Source organism: Danio rerio, chromosome 2, assembly GCF_052040795.2.
Source record: "Danio rerio strain M-AB ecotype USA chromosome 2, GRCz13ab, whole genome shotgun sequence".
Classification (NCBI taxonomy): Eukaryota; Metazoa; Chordata; class Actinopteri; order Cypriniformes; family Danionidae; genus Danio; species Danio rerio.
This window is the reverse complement of record NC_141022.1, coordinates 47,002,118-47,019,264: the sequence shown is the minus strand read 5'-3', so window position 1 is coordinate 47,019,264 and position 17,147 is coordinate 47,002,118. Positions and strand designations below refer to the sequence as shown.

The 17,147-nt window shown below is 42.5% G+C and overlaps 2 protein-coding genes across 2 annotated transcripts in view; both read right to left on the bottom strand.

The window, feature by feature from the left end:
* The window catches only part of LOC147846472 (uncharacterized), a 563,173-nt gene that overhangs the window by 466,680 nt on the left and 79,346 nt on the right, over window positions 1–17,147 (bottom strand). The window lies entirely within an intron of this gene.
* nrp1b (neuropilin 1b) overlaps window positions 1,779–17,147 on the bottom strand; it is a 63,635-nt gene continuing 48,266 nt past the window's right edge. The window contains 5 exon segments of the mRNA NM_205674.1: window positions 1,779–3,368; window positions 7,287–7,331; window positions 8,398–8,491; window positions 9,235–9,575; window positions 12,317–12,463. Of these exon segments, the coding sequence (NP_991237.1) occupies window positions 3,100–3,368; window positions 7,287–7,331; window positions 8,398–8,491; window positions 9,235–9,575; window positions 12,317–12,463 (896 nt within the window). The 3' untranslated portion in view covers window positions 1,779–3,099.

Below are 17,147 nucleotides of genomic sequence, written 5' to 3'. Positions count from 1 at the left end.
CCCATAAGACCTTTGTTTATCTTTAGAACACAAATTAAAGTGATAGTTCACCCAAAAATGAAAATATACTCACTATTTACTTGCCCTCAAGAGGTTTAAAAACCTTTACGATGCTCTTTTTTTCTGTTGTAAACAATAACAAGTCATTTTCAATAATGTTAGAAACTGGTATTGACTTTCATAGTTGGAAAAACACATATTATGTAAGTCAACGGTCACTGGTTTTCAAAATATCTTCTTTTAAAATCAACCAAAACAGGTTTATGACAAGTTAAGCGTAAGTAAGCGATGAAAGAATTTTACGTTTTGGGCAAACAATTCCTTTAAGAAGTTTTGGATGAAGTAAGGGAGCTCTCTGACCTTCCTGAGAGGAGGACAGCAAGGGCAAACATTAAAAGTTCAGTTAGGAACCAAGAACACTGCCAAAACAGTACATATTTCACTTGAGGTTTAACCGTATAGATGGTCGTATGGGTCTGGAACCACATGAGGGTGAGTAATTATTAACAGAATTTCCATTTTGTGTGAACTGTCCCTTTAAGACAGGTGTGTCAAACTCAGTTCCCGGAGGGTCGCAGTCCTGCACAGTTTAGTTCCAACCCAACTCCAACATACTAATGCCGTGGTCACACTAGAGTTTGTGTTTGCAAAATTCTGTCGTACGGAGCTGCAAAAAGGGGCAGGATAAAACCAGATGATTACTCGTTGATAAAAGCGAGCGATTGCTCCATATTTGACATTTTTGTACACAGAGGTCATGTGTTTTTAAGTACTAAAACGCTAACCCATTTCCAAGTTTTGGCCAATAAAATCAGTCATCCCTGCAGCACTCAATTAGATTTATCTTTAAGGCTTTTCACACTTTTAATTCTGGGTTATTGCTGTTCTAAACACTGTTTTTAACCCTGGGTTTTTTTTACAGGACGTTACAAACCCTGCTCCACAAATCCCTTTTGTGTTGTGACGTCAAATGTGTGCAATGAAAAATGCTGTTACAATGTTACGGTTAGCTGCTTAGAAACTAACAGCTAACCACGTGCATCATATTCACATGCATTCAACAGTTCTGCCATTTAACTTTATGCACATTTTCAAATTTGATGCGCATGTTGGCGTTTTTTGTGCGGATATCCAAAATGCACACAAAAATAGATGGATGGGTCAGCACCAATAGCCTATTGGTACTGTGCACTGACATATAGCGCAGACGTGCTCACAGCGACCCGAGTTCGATTCCCGGCTTGAGGTCCTTTGCTGATCCTTCCCCTCTCTCTACTCCCTTTTGTGTTGTGACTTCAAATATGTTTAATGAAAAACGCTGTTTCAATGTCACGTTTAGCTGCTTAGAAACCAACAGCCAATCATGTGCATCATATTCACATGCATTTAACTGTTCTGACAGAAACATTCCATTGTTTTAGCATTTGAAGCAAAGGATGATGCCAAATTGTGGAGGAAAATTTATCATTTGGAGTGATAAAGAGACCATTTAACTTTTAACTTTATCAGTTTGCAATATGAATATGAAGATGCACAAAGCCAGAGCCTTTTGCAAACATGTCGCATGCAGTGTTTGTCCAATCAGTAGCACTAGCTATGTTTCCATCCAAAGATGCAAATTAAGTTTAAGTGCAAAACTGGAATATCACATAAAATATTTGAGAATAAAGCAGCGTTTCCATCCAACGAGTCGAAGAAAACAAAATTGTCACTTCCTGATTAACTGGTGCCAAATATCAAAAGACAAAAATGGAATTTACTGCGGTAGGAGAAGCTTCTTGAATCTTTTCTTTATTTAATAAATTACTTGCGCATCAGAAGACAAACACCAATACGCAATGAACACATGGTGGTGTTCAAAGGCGTGAGACGCAGAACGCAGACGCTCTTGACAATTCTGGAGTTCATTAATAATATAATGACACTAATACAGAAATGGTTAAAGCATTTTATAATGACCAAAACAACAATTTTTAGATGTTTTACAATGTTCTCAGCCTGTTGGTTTTTTCCATTCACACACATTTTTATCATCACATGATCTCTTATAACAAAATCACATGACGTTTTTTAATGCACATAATGGAATTTGTTCAGTAAAAGTGTTTTCATCGTAGTTTATGTGCATCTTTTCTTATCGAATAAAAAGTTTATCCTACTCTGTTATGCGCATTTTCAAAATTTAAGCGCATCTTGGCATTTCCATCAACTGTTTTTATGTTCTTATCAAAAATTAGCATAAAATTAAGTGAATGGAAACATAGCTACTGACTCGATTAAATGAGGTTAACCCAGGGTTAAGGATTGTACAGTGTGAAACCTCAGTGCTTGAATAACCAGGATTAGTAGTTAACTCTGGGTAAATTATAAGCAGCGCAAAGAGAGATGACCCAGGGGCCTGTACCACGAACCTGGATTAGCCGACTAGCCAGTTAAGTTTCAGTTTAGTTTGCACCTATCTTGAGTTTTAGGTAACATAAAGGCAGCTCAACTTTATCATTCTTGCCATGGTATTTTAGCTAAAACCCTGAGTTGGTGCAAATAAACTGCAACATAACTAACTAGCTAATCTGGCTTCATTGTACAGCCCCCTGGATTACGTTTACCCAGGGTATATAGAGTAATCCAAGGTTAACTAGTTCAAGTGAGAAAAGCATCGACCTCTGCTCAGCATTGGCCCACGTCTATCAACAGTTTGTGCTCAAATGTGTGAAAAGGCAACAAAAACACGTTTAAAGGCACCATTGGGATGAAGTGTGAGTTACCAACTTAACAAACACATCTCCAAACATAAACAAGCACTAGAACACTGAAAATCCAGTGGCGTACAGCTCTGCGAAAGGGGCTTGAAGAATTCAACTAAAAAAATCCAACTGTTTTTGTTTCGTCTTGGTCTCATCACCAGCAACAAATGTACAAATGAACAAACAAGAAAAACAATCATCGTCTGGCTGTACAATCTATACACGGCACCCTCTAGAGGTCAGTTCCTCTTACTGCACGTCCTGAGAAAACCGCTCAGTCTTGACCTTGAGAGACGTTACGACAGCAATCTAGAAACGTTCCTCTAACAAATGTTTCCTGTTGGTCTGGTAGTCCTCATGCTTCTGTGTACGATTTCTGTGCGCTGAGTTTTTCTTTCTTTAGCTTGACTCCGTCGACCAGCTCAAAGTTGTAGTTCTCCAGGGCGGAGAGGTTTCTGTTGGTGGTGTGAGCGCAGGCGCAGTAGAAAAGTACCCCGCACACGGCGCCCAGCAGGACTCCCACTGCGCTCATCACGATGATGGTGATCAGGATGGGGTCCAGGCTCTTTAACATGGAGCCGCGTCCAAAACTCCACATGGTGTTGTCAGTGCCCTCACAGTTCACTAGAGAGAGGGAGAAAGCAGGATCTGAGCAAATCATGTAATTTTCCACAATTGGATTCTGCATCAATTGTGAGGCTTTCAAAATCCATCGCTATTCTCTCGTAGACTATACAACGCAAAGACATGTCACTCGTATAGCTTTTTATTGGGAAAAGTGTAACAGGTAATATGGCGGATGAAGCCCCGTCTACTAGTACAGGAGCCAATCAGCAATCACTATAGACTGACGTTTCTTGGGGGAGAAGCTCGGACCAGATGTGTTCTTTTACGACTAACAAACACACTAGAATCTCAGTGAATACTTGCTTCAGAGACATAAGAAATATATCCACATAAAGCTTAAAATCTCTACTTTTAAATGAAAGTACACTACACTGCTAAACTAGAAAACTTGAAGTTTTTTGGTTTTGTAATCTGTATGAACGAACGTGAGGTATAGTCCATCCTGTCAAATGCGCATGACAACAACTACTCAAACGCCCACAAGCTTGTAAACAAAATCGCTGTCATTTCTGGAGGGGATTCACCATCAAGACCAAGTTGCGAATTACTTCCGAAGACCAGCGCGATCCGATGATTATTATCTACAGCAGTAATGCCTAAACTAGGGACCGCGGACCAAGTTGGCCCATGGTAACCTTTGATTTGGCCTGCCATCCTATCTGAGAAGAGAGGGAGAATGATGGGGATGTTTCAAGATTGTCAATTCAAATTTAATGCAACTCTTTGTTTGTTTTATTTTTAAAAGCTAACTGAAATGAAATGTTTCAATTAAATGGTGTAAATTAATCAGATTTTGTTAAAATGTACATGCTGTCACCTGAATTTGGAGAGCAAATCAAATCAAGGCAAAGGCATTGTGTATTCAGCGTTAAATTCCACTGTTATTAATCTGATTGCTTATGTTTTTATTGTATTTAAAAAGGTATACAGCATTACTTCATACAATTTAAAGTAATGTTTTCTGTTTATTTTTAAATCTTATTAAATAAATTAGGAAATTACCCATGGCAACTTTAATGTAATATAGTTTGGTATATTTATTTTCAGCCCATGGCTCTCAATGATATTTGGTTTTTGGCCCTTCATACGAAAAAGTTTGGGCACCCCGATCTAGAGGATGATAATAGCCCCTTTCACACGTACAGACCTTTCCGGAAAATTACCGGCAATTTTCCGGAAAGGTTGTATGTGTGAACAGGCCCTTTTTGAAAATACCGGTAAATTCGTTCTGGCTATTTTCCGGAAAGAGAAGTTGTAACATTACCGGCAATTTGCCGGAATGCTGCGCTGTGTGAATGCAGAAGGAAGATTACTGTAATAAGCGCGTGCACGTCTAGAACGTGCTGACGTGAGACGTCTGCTTTAGCCAATCACAACAGTCAGACGCATTTACGTCCGCACGGTTTGTGAGAATAAAAACCTTTGAATATTTTTCCAGACACATTTAGCTGCTAGAAGTTAGTCAGATCAAGTTTATCTGTTCTTCTTAATGCCAACTGTGTAAATAATCATCGATGAGATGCTTATGATAAGCCGTTGTTTGTTTACCTTTAAGGTTTGCATGTGCCTTTAAAACAGCCTGTGAGCACGCACATATTATGAACATCTCGACATGAGAAAGTGATCCTGCGAAAGTTGTTCACAATATTGATCATCCACAGAGTTTGTAATTTAGTCAAATGTTTACAAATACAAGCGCAGCCGTTTAAAGCTCATTTGTGGTGAATGATGTCAGAATTTACCGGTATTTTGGAATGGATGTGTGAATGCTCTTTTCCGGAAAATTTCCGTAACGTCCTCGCCTGTGTGAACAGCGCTTTTTTGAATATACCGGTAAAGTCGTTCCGGAAATTTTCCAGAAATTTACCGGTATCACTGTGTGAAAGGGGCTAATGTGTAGAACGGCCATACATGAGGTTGGTGTCGTGATCTCATACTTTTCAAGTGCGCATGCGCATTAGCTCGGATAACCTGAAAATATGCAGATTTTGTTTGATTCAGACATTTAGAAACAAAACTTATAAGACGGTTGTTGTTTAACCTCATTGATGATTTCTGAATATGTAATGTGATCGTCAGCTTGGCAAACAGTTTTGTAGAATTTGATGTTTCCCCATTCAGACAGAATGCCTGAGCATACTAACCGAGAGGCATTTAAAAGATAGCTGCTGAGTGAAATGACTAGCTTTTAAGGTACTTGGCTGTTTCGCAATTTCATGAGCGCTGAGAATGGACTTGCGTTCTTGTGGAGACCAGTCTTTCCAAGTTACCTCGGAAGAACGATCTTGGGAGACTGCAAATAGAGAGAACGCATCCTAAGAAATGAGATGCTGTGTTCTTCTGCACTTTCAATGGAAAATGATTTAAACATTACAGCATTCATACAATGACTTATTGTTTATTGTTTATATTGTTAACATATATTAAAATATATGTTGCACAATACAAACAAAACAGATTTTTCTATAAATCGACAAATAATTTATTTCTCTATTTACATTTATTTATATCCCTGAGACAAATAAGTTACATCTCTGAACTGTAATAATAAATGTATATTAAATTCTGCCCTTCCCACCTCCTTTAATCGGCCGCAATGACTTCTTGGACTTCGCGAGTGAGTTTTGCACTCAAGTCTGCGCCCTCGATATCAAGAACACATCAGAACTTTCCTCCATTCTTGCAGAGTATTGGAACTGAACTTGTTGATGATGATGTTACACGAGAACACGAGGACGCAAGAATGCTGAAGAACGCATATTGAGAAACAGCCCTCGATACTCTTTAGAATGTCTTGTTTTTAGCAGCAGATGGCGCTCTTGCTAGTTTTTAACTGTACACTCAAGCACTCATGATAATGACAACATTCATTTAATTAGTCATGATGTAAAGTGCTTTTTATGTCACAAGATTAATGTGAACACAGCTTATGAACACTACGAACTCTAGCAGTTCACTTAAACCTTTTAATAAAGTCACTATCACTTTTATGCAATTTGAAATCTTTTGCTTATTTATTGTTTTATTGATTATTACGAAGGGCGACATGGTGGCTCAGCAGTCAGCACTGTCGCCTCACAACAAGTAGGTCACTAGTTTGAGTCCTGGCTGGGTCAGTAGGCATTTCTGTGTGGAGTTTGCATGTTCCTCCGGGTGCTCTGGCTTCCCCCACAATCCAAAGACATGCGGTATAGGTGAATTGATTAAACTAAATTGGTTGTAGTGTATGAGTGTGTATGGATGTTTCCCAGTACTGGGTTGCAAATGGAAGGGTATCCGCTGCGTAAAACATGTGCTGAATAAGTTGGTGGTTCATTCCGCTGTGGCGACCCCTGATTAATAAAGGGACTAAGCTGAAAAGAAAATGAATGAATGAATGAATGAATGAATGATTATTGTGGTGTGACTTTTGGTTTGTTACTGGGATTTTATGTAAGCTTGTAATTCTGTCTTGGGTTGCATTTTTACTTGTATATCTTGTAGCGCTTTGAGTTTAAAAACAGCACATCATAAATAAAAATGATCAATATCCTGAAAGCTTAATTAATGATTATTTTAGGTTCCAGTGGTATTTTGTTTGTAAAGCATACAGTATCATCTGCTGGTAAAAGATGATATAACGAGAGAATAATGATGCATTTTTTTTCAAAATCTCTGAATTGATGCAGAATCGGTTTCTCAAATGATTTTTTATCACAGCACAAACTCCAAAAAAAAAAAATCCCAGCTGTATACAGATTGTATACGGTCAATTAGTACATTTTTGTCATAAGCAGTTTTTTGGATTCAAATATACTGGTCAAACACATTTTGCTTTAAATTTATTCTATAAAAAGTTCAAACCTCAAATTTAGTTTGTCAAGTAAATGAAGTCTTATAAAGTTTCCACAATATAATGTGTTTTTGTTCCCTTACCGATTTCCTCAACTTCATCTTCATCATCTTCTGTATTCTCTGGATCTAAAACACAAACACACACACTTAATCAAAGAGAGAAACTCCGGCATATACAGTAGACTATACTAATATGGTTATTCTGGAGGTAAAAAAAATGATTTCAGAAATGTTTTGTATATATGTGTTGTGCGATTAATCTCCAAGCTCATTAAATAAGGTAAAGGTCCAAAAATAGTAATTTAGCCATCGACCCCCCCCCCCCCATCTTCATGATTTTATAAACTTTTACTGTGTTTTGTCCCTTTAGAACAGGGTTGCCCACTCTTTTTCTTATGAAGGGCCAAAAACCAAACATTATTGAGGACAGTGAGCCAAAGCTAAATATACCAAACTGTCTTACATTAAAAATGCCACGATAATTCGTAATTTAATAATATTTAAAAATTTTATAGTATTAATAATTATATATACAAATTTGGCTTTTTTGTAATGTTGTACTTACAAAAAAAGCATAAACAATCTCATTTATAACACAATGGAGTTTTTTTTTATTTACAAAAAAAAAAAACATTTTTTCTTAATAGTAAAATATATGTGTCCTAATAGGTTTTTTTTTTTTTTTAGCAACGTGCCACACATACAGACATATATCTGTCAACATCTATTAAAAAAAAGTGTTTTTATGTTTCATGACCCTTTAAAAAAATCTCATGAATTCACATTTAATTGAAACATTTAGTTCATTTTTTTTTGTAGCTCAACAATTAAACAAACAAAAAAGGTTTTGTAAATTTAGGAATGACGATCTCTGTTTGAGGGATTCGCCCTAACCTTCCCCATCATTCGTCCATCTCTTCTCTGAATGTTTGGCGGGCCAAATCAAAGGTTACCATGGGCCAACTTTGGCCTGCGGGCCCTAGTTTAGGCATCTCTGCTTTAGAACATAAAAGACGATTGAACGTTGACGATGAGTAAACATGACAAAACTGTTCATTTTTGGATTGGAATAACCTTATAAGGCTAACAGAGAGTGGGTGATTACTGCTGTGATCCAATTATGATTCATTGACTATTATTTACAACTGATTATTAATGTATAGAATGCTAGTTTTTAGTCATATAGTCATACCTTTGCAATCTTCAGGATTCACTTCCAATATCTTTATGTCATCCAGGGAGATGTAGCCAGAGTGTGTAGGATTCACTTGAGCCTCAATGATCACCTAACACACACAAGAACATTACCCTCAAAGTAAATCCCAGTTTTTAAGCATTGAGGGTACACATACAGTCCCAGGGATGTAAATTCATCACCAGAACAGTCTGCATGTACTGTATATGCATCGGCTGATTTTGGGGCTGTGAAAATCTGTAGCAATTGTTTGATGCTATCATGTCAATATAATCCAAAATTTCAGAGGAACATTTCCAGTACCTTACTGAATCTATGCCACAAAGGATTAAGAAAGTTCTTAAGGTAAAAGGGGGTCCAACCTGGTACTAGTTAGGTGTACCTAATAAAGTGGCCGGTGAGTGTAGTTTGCCTTTTTAATCTTTAATTTAAAAATGCACTTCCTTCTGTTTTCAGTTAAATTCTCGAACTACATCTGTCTGAGGAATTGGGTGTGGCTTACATAACCACACCCCTCCAACTGTCTACAAACAGATATGGCAAGGAGGAGGTGTCTGTTAGGTTGTAATAAATCTCCCAAAACCATTTTCCAGATCTTTCTGAATGAAATGCCAACTTTACTACATCCAATCACATCGCAATAGTAAATAAGCCACGCCCACTGTTTTCTCATTTAATATTCTGTTTCTCTAGGAACTGCATCACAATGTGAAAAAGAAATGATCGCAGCTGCAAGTTCATGCAGACTTTAACAGGCTGTGCATTCTAAGTAGACTTTAATCTTGAGTATTATGTTTAAATCATGAGATTTGACACATAAATCAGAGTCAGTACCTGGTACGGTGTGTCTGCGCTGGGAAGCAGAACTCTTCCTTCCCTCCATCTGCTTTTGGTCTGGCCGTTCAGCAAGCGGATCAGAATCTCTCGTTCCTCATCCACCTGTTCATGCTCGACCTTCTGCTTAATGTTCAGCGTTCCCGCGTGCTTCTCAGTGAAGTGATACCAAAAGGACATGCATAGGTCTGAATCTGGAGCAGTGACCTGTGAGCTGGCCAGTCTCGCCACCCGTCCTCCTTTCCTCTCCAGCTCTTCATCCGTCTCCATCTCATCCGTTCTCTCCATCTCTGTTTGAGTGTTTGTGTTTGCAGCTGCGTAAATGAAGTTGTTAGGCATCCCTAAAACAGAGGAGAGGAGCAGTCAGATTCTGATTCGCCTGAATGCATCCATTTATTCAACCACTTTGTGTTCTTCATTTATTACAATATTGAAAATCAGTTATTTTTGTGGGTGACACGGTGGCTCAGTGTTTAACACTGTTGCCTCACAGCAAGAAGGTCACTGGTTCGAGTCCCAGCAGGGTCAGTTGGCATTTCTGTGTGGAGTTTGCATGTTCTCCCTGTGTTTGCGTGGGTTTCCACTGGGTGCTCCGGTTTTCCCCACAGTCCAAAGACAACATAAAACATGCTGGATAAGCTGGCGGTTCGTTCCACTGTGGTAACCCCTGATGAATAAAGAGTCTAAGCCGAAGGAAAATGAATGAATGAATAATCTTTGTTAACTGTCTTTAAGTTTTATTTAAAGGCACATTGTATAATTTTCGCCCAATAGAGAGTGCGTATTCGCAACAAACAAAGGTTTAGTTTGATGACTCCATGACTGAGTATGGAATCATGGGAGTTGTTGTCTTCATTACATCCTTCTGATGAAATCATGTTCATGGATGAGCTAAAGTATTCAAAACTTATTGCCATGGTAGTGTGAAGAAGAGTAAGGCTAAAAGCTGTCTAACCAAAATGAGAGAATTGAAGCAATTGCTGACGAGAGATGAATGTGACGTAACATAAAAGCAGCAGAGCTTATATTGTGCCATAGTCCACTGCTTCTGGTTCTTCTGCTTTTGATCACGGGTAGAAGAGTCAGTGATGTTTTATCAAACTAAATACAGTTTATGGTTCTGTTATAATGCTGCTCTGTGCAGTCTAAAAAATGCACAACATATTGAAGTGTTTTTGGTGTTTTGCTATATTTATATAAAACCAGATTTGAGGGTGTGTGACATCATTAGAATATAAAAATTAAGACACTCTCCGTCTCACTAGTTAAAACTGCTTATTTCTCTGGATTTGAACATTAATCGAAACATTTGGGATAATGTAAATACATAAGTCAGCAAAATACATAACACTGTTAACTAGTGATTTTAGGATATTTTAATAACTAATTTATAAATATGATGCCTTTATTTAAAAAAAAGAAAATATTTCCAGTGTTTTCACTGGCAAACTTACATTTATTGTATGAATGAATAAATGAATTAATTAATTCATTTTATTTTTGGCTAAGTCGTTTTATTAATCTGGGGTCGCCACAGTGGAATGAACCGGCAACTTATCCAGCATATGTTTTAGGCAGAGGAACCCATCACTGGGAAACATCTATACACTCTCATTCACTACTGACTATTTTAGCTCACCCAATTCACCTGTACCACATGTTTTTGGACTTGTAGGGGAGGCACCTGGAGGAAACCCAATCGAACACGGGGAGAACATGCAAACTCCACACAGAAATGCCAACTGATCCAGCCGGGGCGCAACCTTCATGCTGGGAGGTGATTGCGCTACTCACTGCGCCACCGTGCTTCCTAATTTTATAAATGTCAACAAACTTTGATGGCTTCAAGAGATGCCAAAAAATTTGGGACAGAGGCTACAAAAAGGCCAAAAGTTTTTTGAAAATGGAAACAGAATTCTCTGGCTCAAAGTCCAAAGGGACCATTCAGAGTTTTGTGAGTGACAGGTGAAAAAGAAAATGTCTGTCACGGTATGTGGAGCAGCAGTGCAAACAGCATTAGTAAGTAGCCTACTGTAAGTGCAAAGAAACCACTGGCATGGAGGCATATATTGGGAATGTACAGAGTTATATATTTTGCCTTCAATTCATCCATCCCAACTTGCTCCATCGACAAAATATATGTACATTTACAGAATACAGATTATTTGGTGAGTAAAAACACTGGACACCTTTTTGGCACTTTTGTCAATTGAATAAAGGTTGGAAAGAATTAACACAAATACATATTCAATATATGCTGCATTTAAATACTTTTCCTAACTTTTTCAAAGTTGGGGTTGGTTTTTAGGGATTAAGAAAGTACATTTAGAAATGTATAAATCTAAAGTTTAGGCTAGTCTAATGCAGTGGTTCTCAGTCCCGATATTCTTACAGTCTAAGTGATGTCCACTTACAGCCGAATGGAACAAACTTCTGAAATGGTTAGAGAAACATACAAATTTCTCTATTTAATGATCTATGAGCATTATCTACAATACACAGTGCAGGTGGTGTAGATTTAAGGCATGTTTGTATCTACTTTTGGTATTTTAAGGATTGGAAAAATGGTTGACGCACCCAAAGCATGCTATAAAAGGGTTGCCTTTATTCGGGTAACAGGTGTGTTTTGTGCACTAAACCTATCAGAGTCTCATCTACCATTCTCTTTAAGAGTAAGTTGTGATGATTCCTGTGTGTGTAATAAGCAACATGTACACTTTGTGGAACCACCGATCACTAACAATTTCTTTAAATAACAAAAACAGCACCATTGACTGTAGACAATTTTTTTGTCAATAGTGCTGTCTATTACAGTTGCTTCAAAATAACAATGGACCAACAATGCATTTACCAAACTTTCTTTTCACACCGGCATGCTCATTAGAGCACAACTGAGCTCAAATTTAATTGCTATTCAAGTAATGTGGAGCAGAACATGAAAATTATATCTGCAAGGGGCTAAAACTAGCATAGAAAAAAAAATTGTGCCAGGTGTATAACAGAGCCCAAAATGTACAGAGTTGGGCTTTAGAGGATCAGGATTGAGAACTGCTGGTCTAAAGCATGAATCAATTATTCTTACCCGTGTGGTCCAGACTAGGCAGTTTGTGATCGGCATGTTTGCTATTGTTGTTTATATGCCATTCGGCTCCTTCTCCGCCATCTTGGCTCCACCCACAGTAGGATGGATGATCGATCCAGCCAAAATCACAGGCAAACCAGAGATATGCTAAAAAAGAACAAAAAGAGAAACTTTACAGTCATCCATAGTGCATTTACTTTCCATTCAACCCATCTAAATATGATTAAGTAATCTGCAATAAATAATACAGTGTGTTACTGACCAACCACAGCATCCTATTAGTCGAAGCTTTGCTCACCCTGTTGAACAATCCAGCTTAAACCAGCCTAGGCTGGTTGGCTGGTTTTAGCTGGTCAACCAGGCTGGTTTTAGAGGGGTTTTGGCCACTTCCAGGCTGGTTTCCAGCAATTTCCAGCCTGGTCTTAGCTGGTTAGGCTGGGAGATGATGAGCTAAAACCATCTTGACCAGCCTAGCAGGCTGGGAGCCCAGCCAAAACCAGCTAGGTCCAGCTTAAACCAGGCTGGTCAAGCTGGTTTTAGCTGGTCATTTTCCAGCCTGACCAGCTAAGACCAGGCTGGAAATGGCTGGAAACCCGCCTGGAAGTGGCCAAAACCCCTCTAAAACCAGCCTGGTCGACCAGCTAAAACCAGCCAACCAGCCTAGGCTGGTTTAAGCTGGATTTTTTAGCAGGGCAATTTTTCAACAGTAGGTTCCAACCCCGCTGGGAAGTAAAGTGACATAAAGCAAGCCTATATCCACCTATAGTGAAATCTGCTAAAATCACCAATAACTGTTGGCCATTTGCTCAGCGCTGCATTAGGATCTCAAACTCTGACTCCAGTACACCTTACGATCTTACAGAGAAAGCTACTTTAATTAGGGATGCACGCATTATTGTTGCAGCAGCAACATTGTGATGTGCAAATCCATAATTGTCACATCACAATAGTCCAGTAGAGATCATTGTTGACCAGGAACCACAGTTCAGAATGCATGTGATTTAGGGGTTAATTGCAAAGTTTAAACAACATTTTAAGGTCTGTTACATTCCAAGCGAGTTAAAAAATGAGTGCCTTAATTTTGTAGCTTTAATTGAACAAATATTAATTAAGATTAAGTGTATTTAACTTATGCAGTATGGACTACACGGTGTTATTTTACATTTGACTACTTAAGTTATGTCCCATCCCGATTTTCATAGAGGAATAAAAATGGCTATATATTGCAATACCAATTTCCAATTTCATGCAGTATATTTCAATGACCTGTGATTCTTTTCATAATGTACACCCATTGTCAGGGTTGGTGATGGGAAATGGGGAAAAAGGAGCGAGGACTCAAATGCAGGGAAATGGGATTTTATTAAATAATAAAAATAAAATAAAATGCAAAATAAACTACCCCGAGGGGGAAAACATTAACAAAACAAATACATACACATACAAACAGGACTGGGCAGACTGGCAAGGATGAGGACTGGAAACACAACAGGACTAGACTTCAAACGACGAAATGTGATGACGAACTGACACAGGACAGCAAAAGTGAGGGGTATATAAACTGTAGAAAATTAACACACAAACAGGTGAACACAATTAACTAATAATGGGTTAACAAGGAGGGTGGGACAGGACAATAGACGGGAGAGCGCATGACACAGAGAGACAATACAAGCCATGCGCTCACATAACACAAGAACATGCAGCCAATGAGAGAACTCATTAACCGCATGTTCATGACAACAAACACAACACTGAAGCACACGACAAAAGCACGTGACCACAATGTAAACATCGAGCCACGTGCTTTGACAAGAGACGCAAGACACGAGCACACGATGAATGAAAACTCACCATGCGCTCACATATGCAGCATGCATGCTTCATCCCAGCGCCGACCAAAACCGAAACCAACAAGACTGAGACGCTGGGAATGAAACACCATGCTGCTGACAGACGAAAACACAAACACGAGTACAAGAGCCCACGCGTCTGAGGGACGCAGAGCGCGCACGCGGCCACGTCAAGCAGGAGCGCGCACACTCTGCGTACACCCACGACGGCGCGCGCACACAGAGACAGAAACAGGACCAGACATGAGTAGCGTCAAAGATCTGCCACCAAAACAAGAATTTACAAGATCAGAGTGGCAGAACCCTGACACTACCCCCCCCAAAAGGGACGCCACCTGGCGTCCCTAAAGGGAACATCCAACAAGGTACAAGACAGACAAGAAACACCACAAGACAACAAAACAGGCAACATCAACAAACAAGACAGGGAGGTGAACAGGCAAGACATGAAGGGGGGGAGGGAGGGGAGCCAAGTCAGACCCAACACGACAAACAAGGGAGGGATGGGAGGGCAAGACAAGAGAGGATCAGTCCAGGGTGGGACCGGAGGAACTGTCCAGGGTGGGTCCAGCGGGTCGAGAGCCCTAGCAGGGAACCAGGGTGGAGCCGGAGGGTCCGTCCAGGGTGGAGGAAAGGAACACCAGGGAGGGGCAGGAGGGACGACCCAGGGAGTGTCTATGAGGGGAAACAAGACCAGAGGTCTGTGGGGGGCCGGCAGGGCAAGGAGCCGGGCTGGGACCGGCAGGGCAAGGAGCCGGACTGGGGACGGCAGGGCTAGACGTCTGGGTGGTGCCGGCAGGGAAAGACGTCTGGGTGGTGCCGGCAGGGCAAGGAGCCGGGCTGGGGCCGGCAGGGCAAGACGTCTGGTTGGGGCCGGCAGGGCAAAAAGCAGGGCTGGGGCCGGCAGGGCTAAACGTCTGGTAGGTGCCGGCAGGGAAAGGAGCCGGGCTGGGGCCGGCAGGGCTAGACGTCTGGGTGGTGCCGGCAGGGAAAGACGTCTGGGTGGTGCCGGCAGGGCAAGGAGCCGGGATGGGGCCGGCAGGGCTAAACGTCTGGTAGGTGCCGGCAGGGCAAGGAGCCGGGCTGGGACCGGCAGGGTTAGACGTCTGGTAGGTGCCGGCAGGGAAAGGAGCCGGGGTGGGGCCGGCAGGGCTAGACGTCTGGGTGGTGCCGGCAGGGAAAGACGTCTGGGTGGTGCCGGCAGGGCAAGGAGCCGGACTGGGACCGGCACTGAGCGGCGCTCAGGGGCTGGAGCCGACACTGGAGGGCGCTCAGGGGCTGGAGCCGACACTGGAGGGCGCTCAGGGGCTGGAGCCGACACTGGAGGGCGCTCAGGGGCTGGAGCCGACACTGGAGGGCGCTCAGGGGCTGGAGCCGACACTGGAGGGCGCTCAGGGGCTGGAGCCGACACTGGAGGGCGCTCAGGGGCTGGAGCCGACACTGGAGGGCGCTCAGGGGCTGGAGCCGACACTGGAGGGCGCTCAGGGGCTGGAGCCGACACTGGAGGGCGCTCAGGGGCTGGAGCCGACACTGGAGGGCGCTCAGGGGCTGGAGCCGACACTGGAGGGCGCTCAGGGGCTGGAGGCGACACTGGAGGGCGCTCAGGGGCTGGAGCCGACACTGGAGGGCGCTCAGGGGCTGGAGCCGACACTGGAGGGCGCTCAGGGGCTGGAGCCGACACTGGAGGGCGCTCAGGGGCTGGAGCCGACACTGGAGGGCGCTCAGGGGCTGGAGCCGACACTGGAGGGCGCTCAGGGGCTGGAGCCGACACTGGAGGGCGCTCAGGGGCTGGAGCCGACACTGGAGGGCGCTCAGGGGCTGGAGCCGACACTGGAGGGCGCTCAGGGGCTGGAGCCGACACTGGAGGGCGCTCAGGGGCTGGAGCCGACACTGGAGGGCGCTCAGGGGCTGGAGCCGACACTGGAGGGCGCTCAGGGGCTGGAGCCGACACTGGAGGGCGCTCAGGGGCTGGAGCCGACACTGGAGGGCGCTCAGGGGCTGGAGCCGACACTGGAGGGCGCTCAGGGGCTGGAGCCGACACTGGAGGGCGCTCAGGGGCTGGAGCCGACACTGGAGGGCGCTCAGGGGCTGGAGCAACCCTCGCAGAAGAGGCCTTTCTCTTCCGCCTCCGCTTTTGGGTGCGGGTTAACCCTTGGGGGCTGGACATGGACCAGGAGATGGTGCTGGTGGTGGTGGTGAGAGGGGTCCATTCCCCCTCCAGGATCTCCCTCTCCATCCTCAGACAGGAATAGTCCACCACCTCCCAAAACGTCCATGTCCTGATATCACCCAGCTCCTCCCAATCGAATGGCTCATCCAATCCAGCCAGAAAGATGTGGATGAGGGTGGTCTCACTGAACCCAAGCCCCCGGACTGCCTCAAGAAGATCTTCGGCGTAGATGCCAAAGGGGCGATGGTTCTGCCTGTGAGACAGTCCTCTGGCTGGGGGTTGGTCGATGGGTCCTTCTTGCTGGGAGCAAGCTGGGCGCAGAAATAGTCCCATTTCCGCTGAGTCCTCTTTTTGGTCAGTTCGTACTGTCAGGGTTGGTGATGGGAAATGGGGAAAAAGGAGCGAGGACTCAAATGCAGGGAAATGGGATTTTATTAAATAATAAAAATAAAATAAAATGCAAAATAAACTACCCCGAGGGGGAAAACATTAACAAAACAAATACATACACATACAAACAGGACTGAGCAGACTGGCAAGGATGAGGACTGGAAACACAACAGGACTAGACTTCAAACGACGAAATGTGATGACGAACTGACACAGGACAGCAAAAGTGAGGGGTATATAAACTGTAGAAAATTAACACACAAACAGGTGAACACAATTAACTAATAATGGGTTAACAAGGAGGGTGGGACAGGACAATAGACGGGAGAGCGCATGACACAGAGAGACAATACAAGCCATGCGCTCACATAACACAACAAGAACATGCAGCCAATGAGAGAACTCATTAACCGCATGT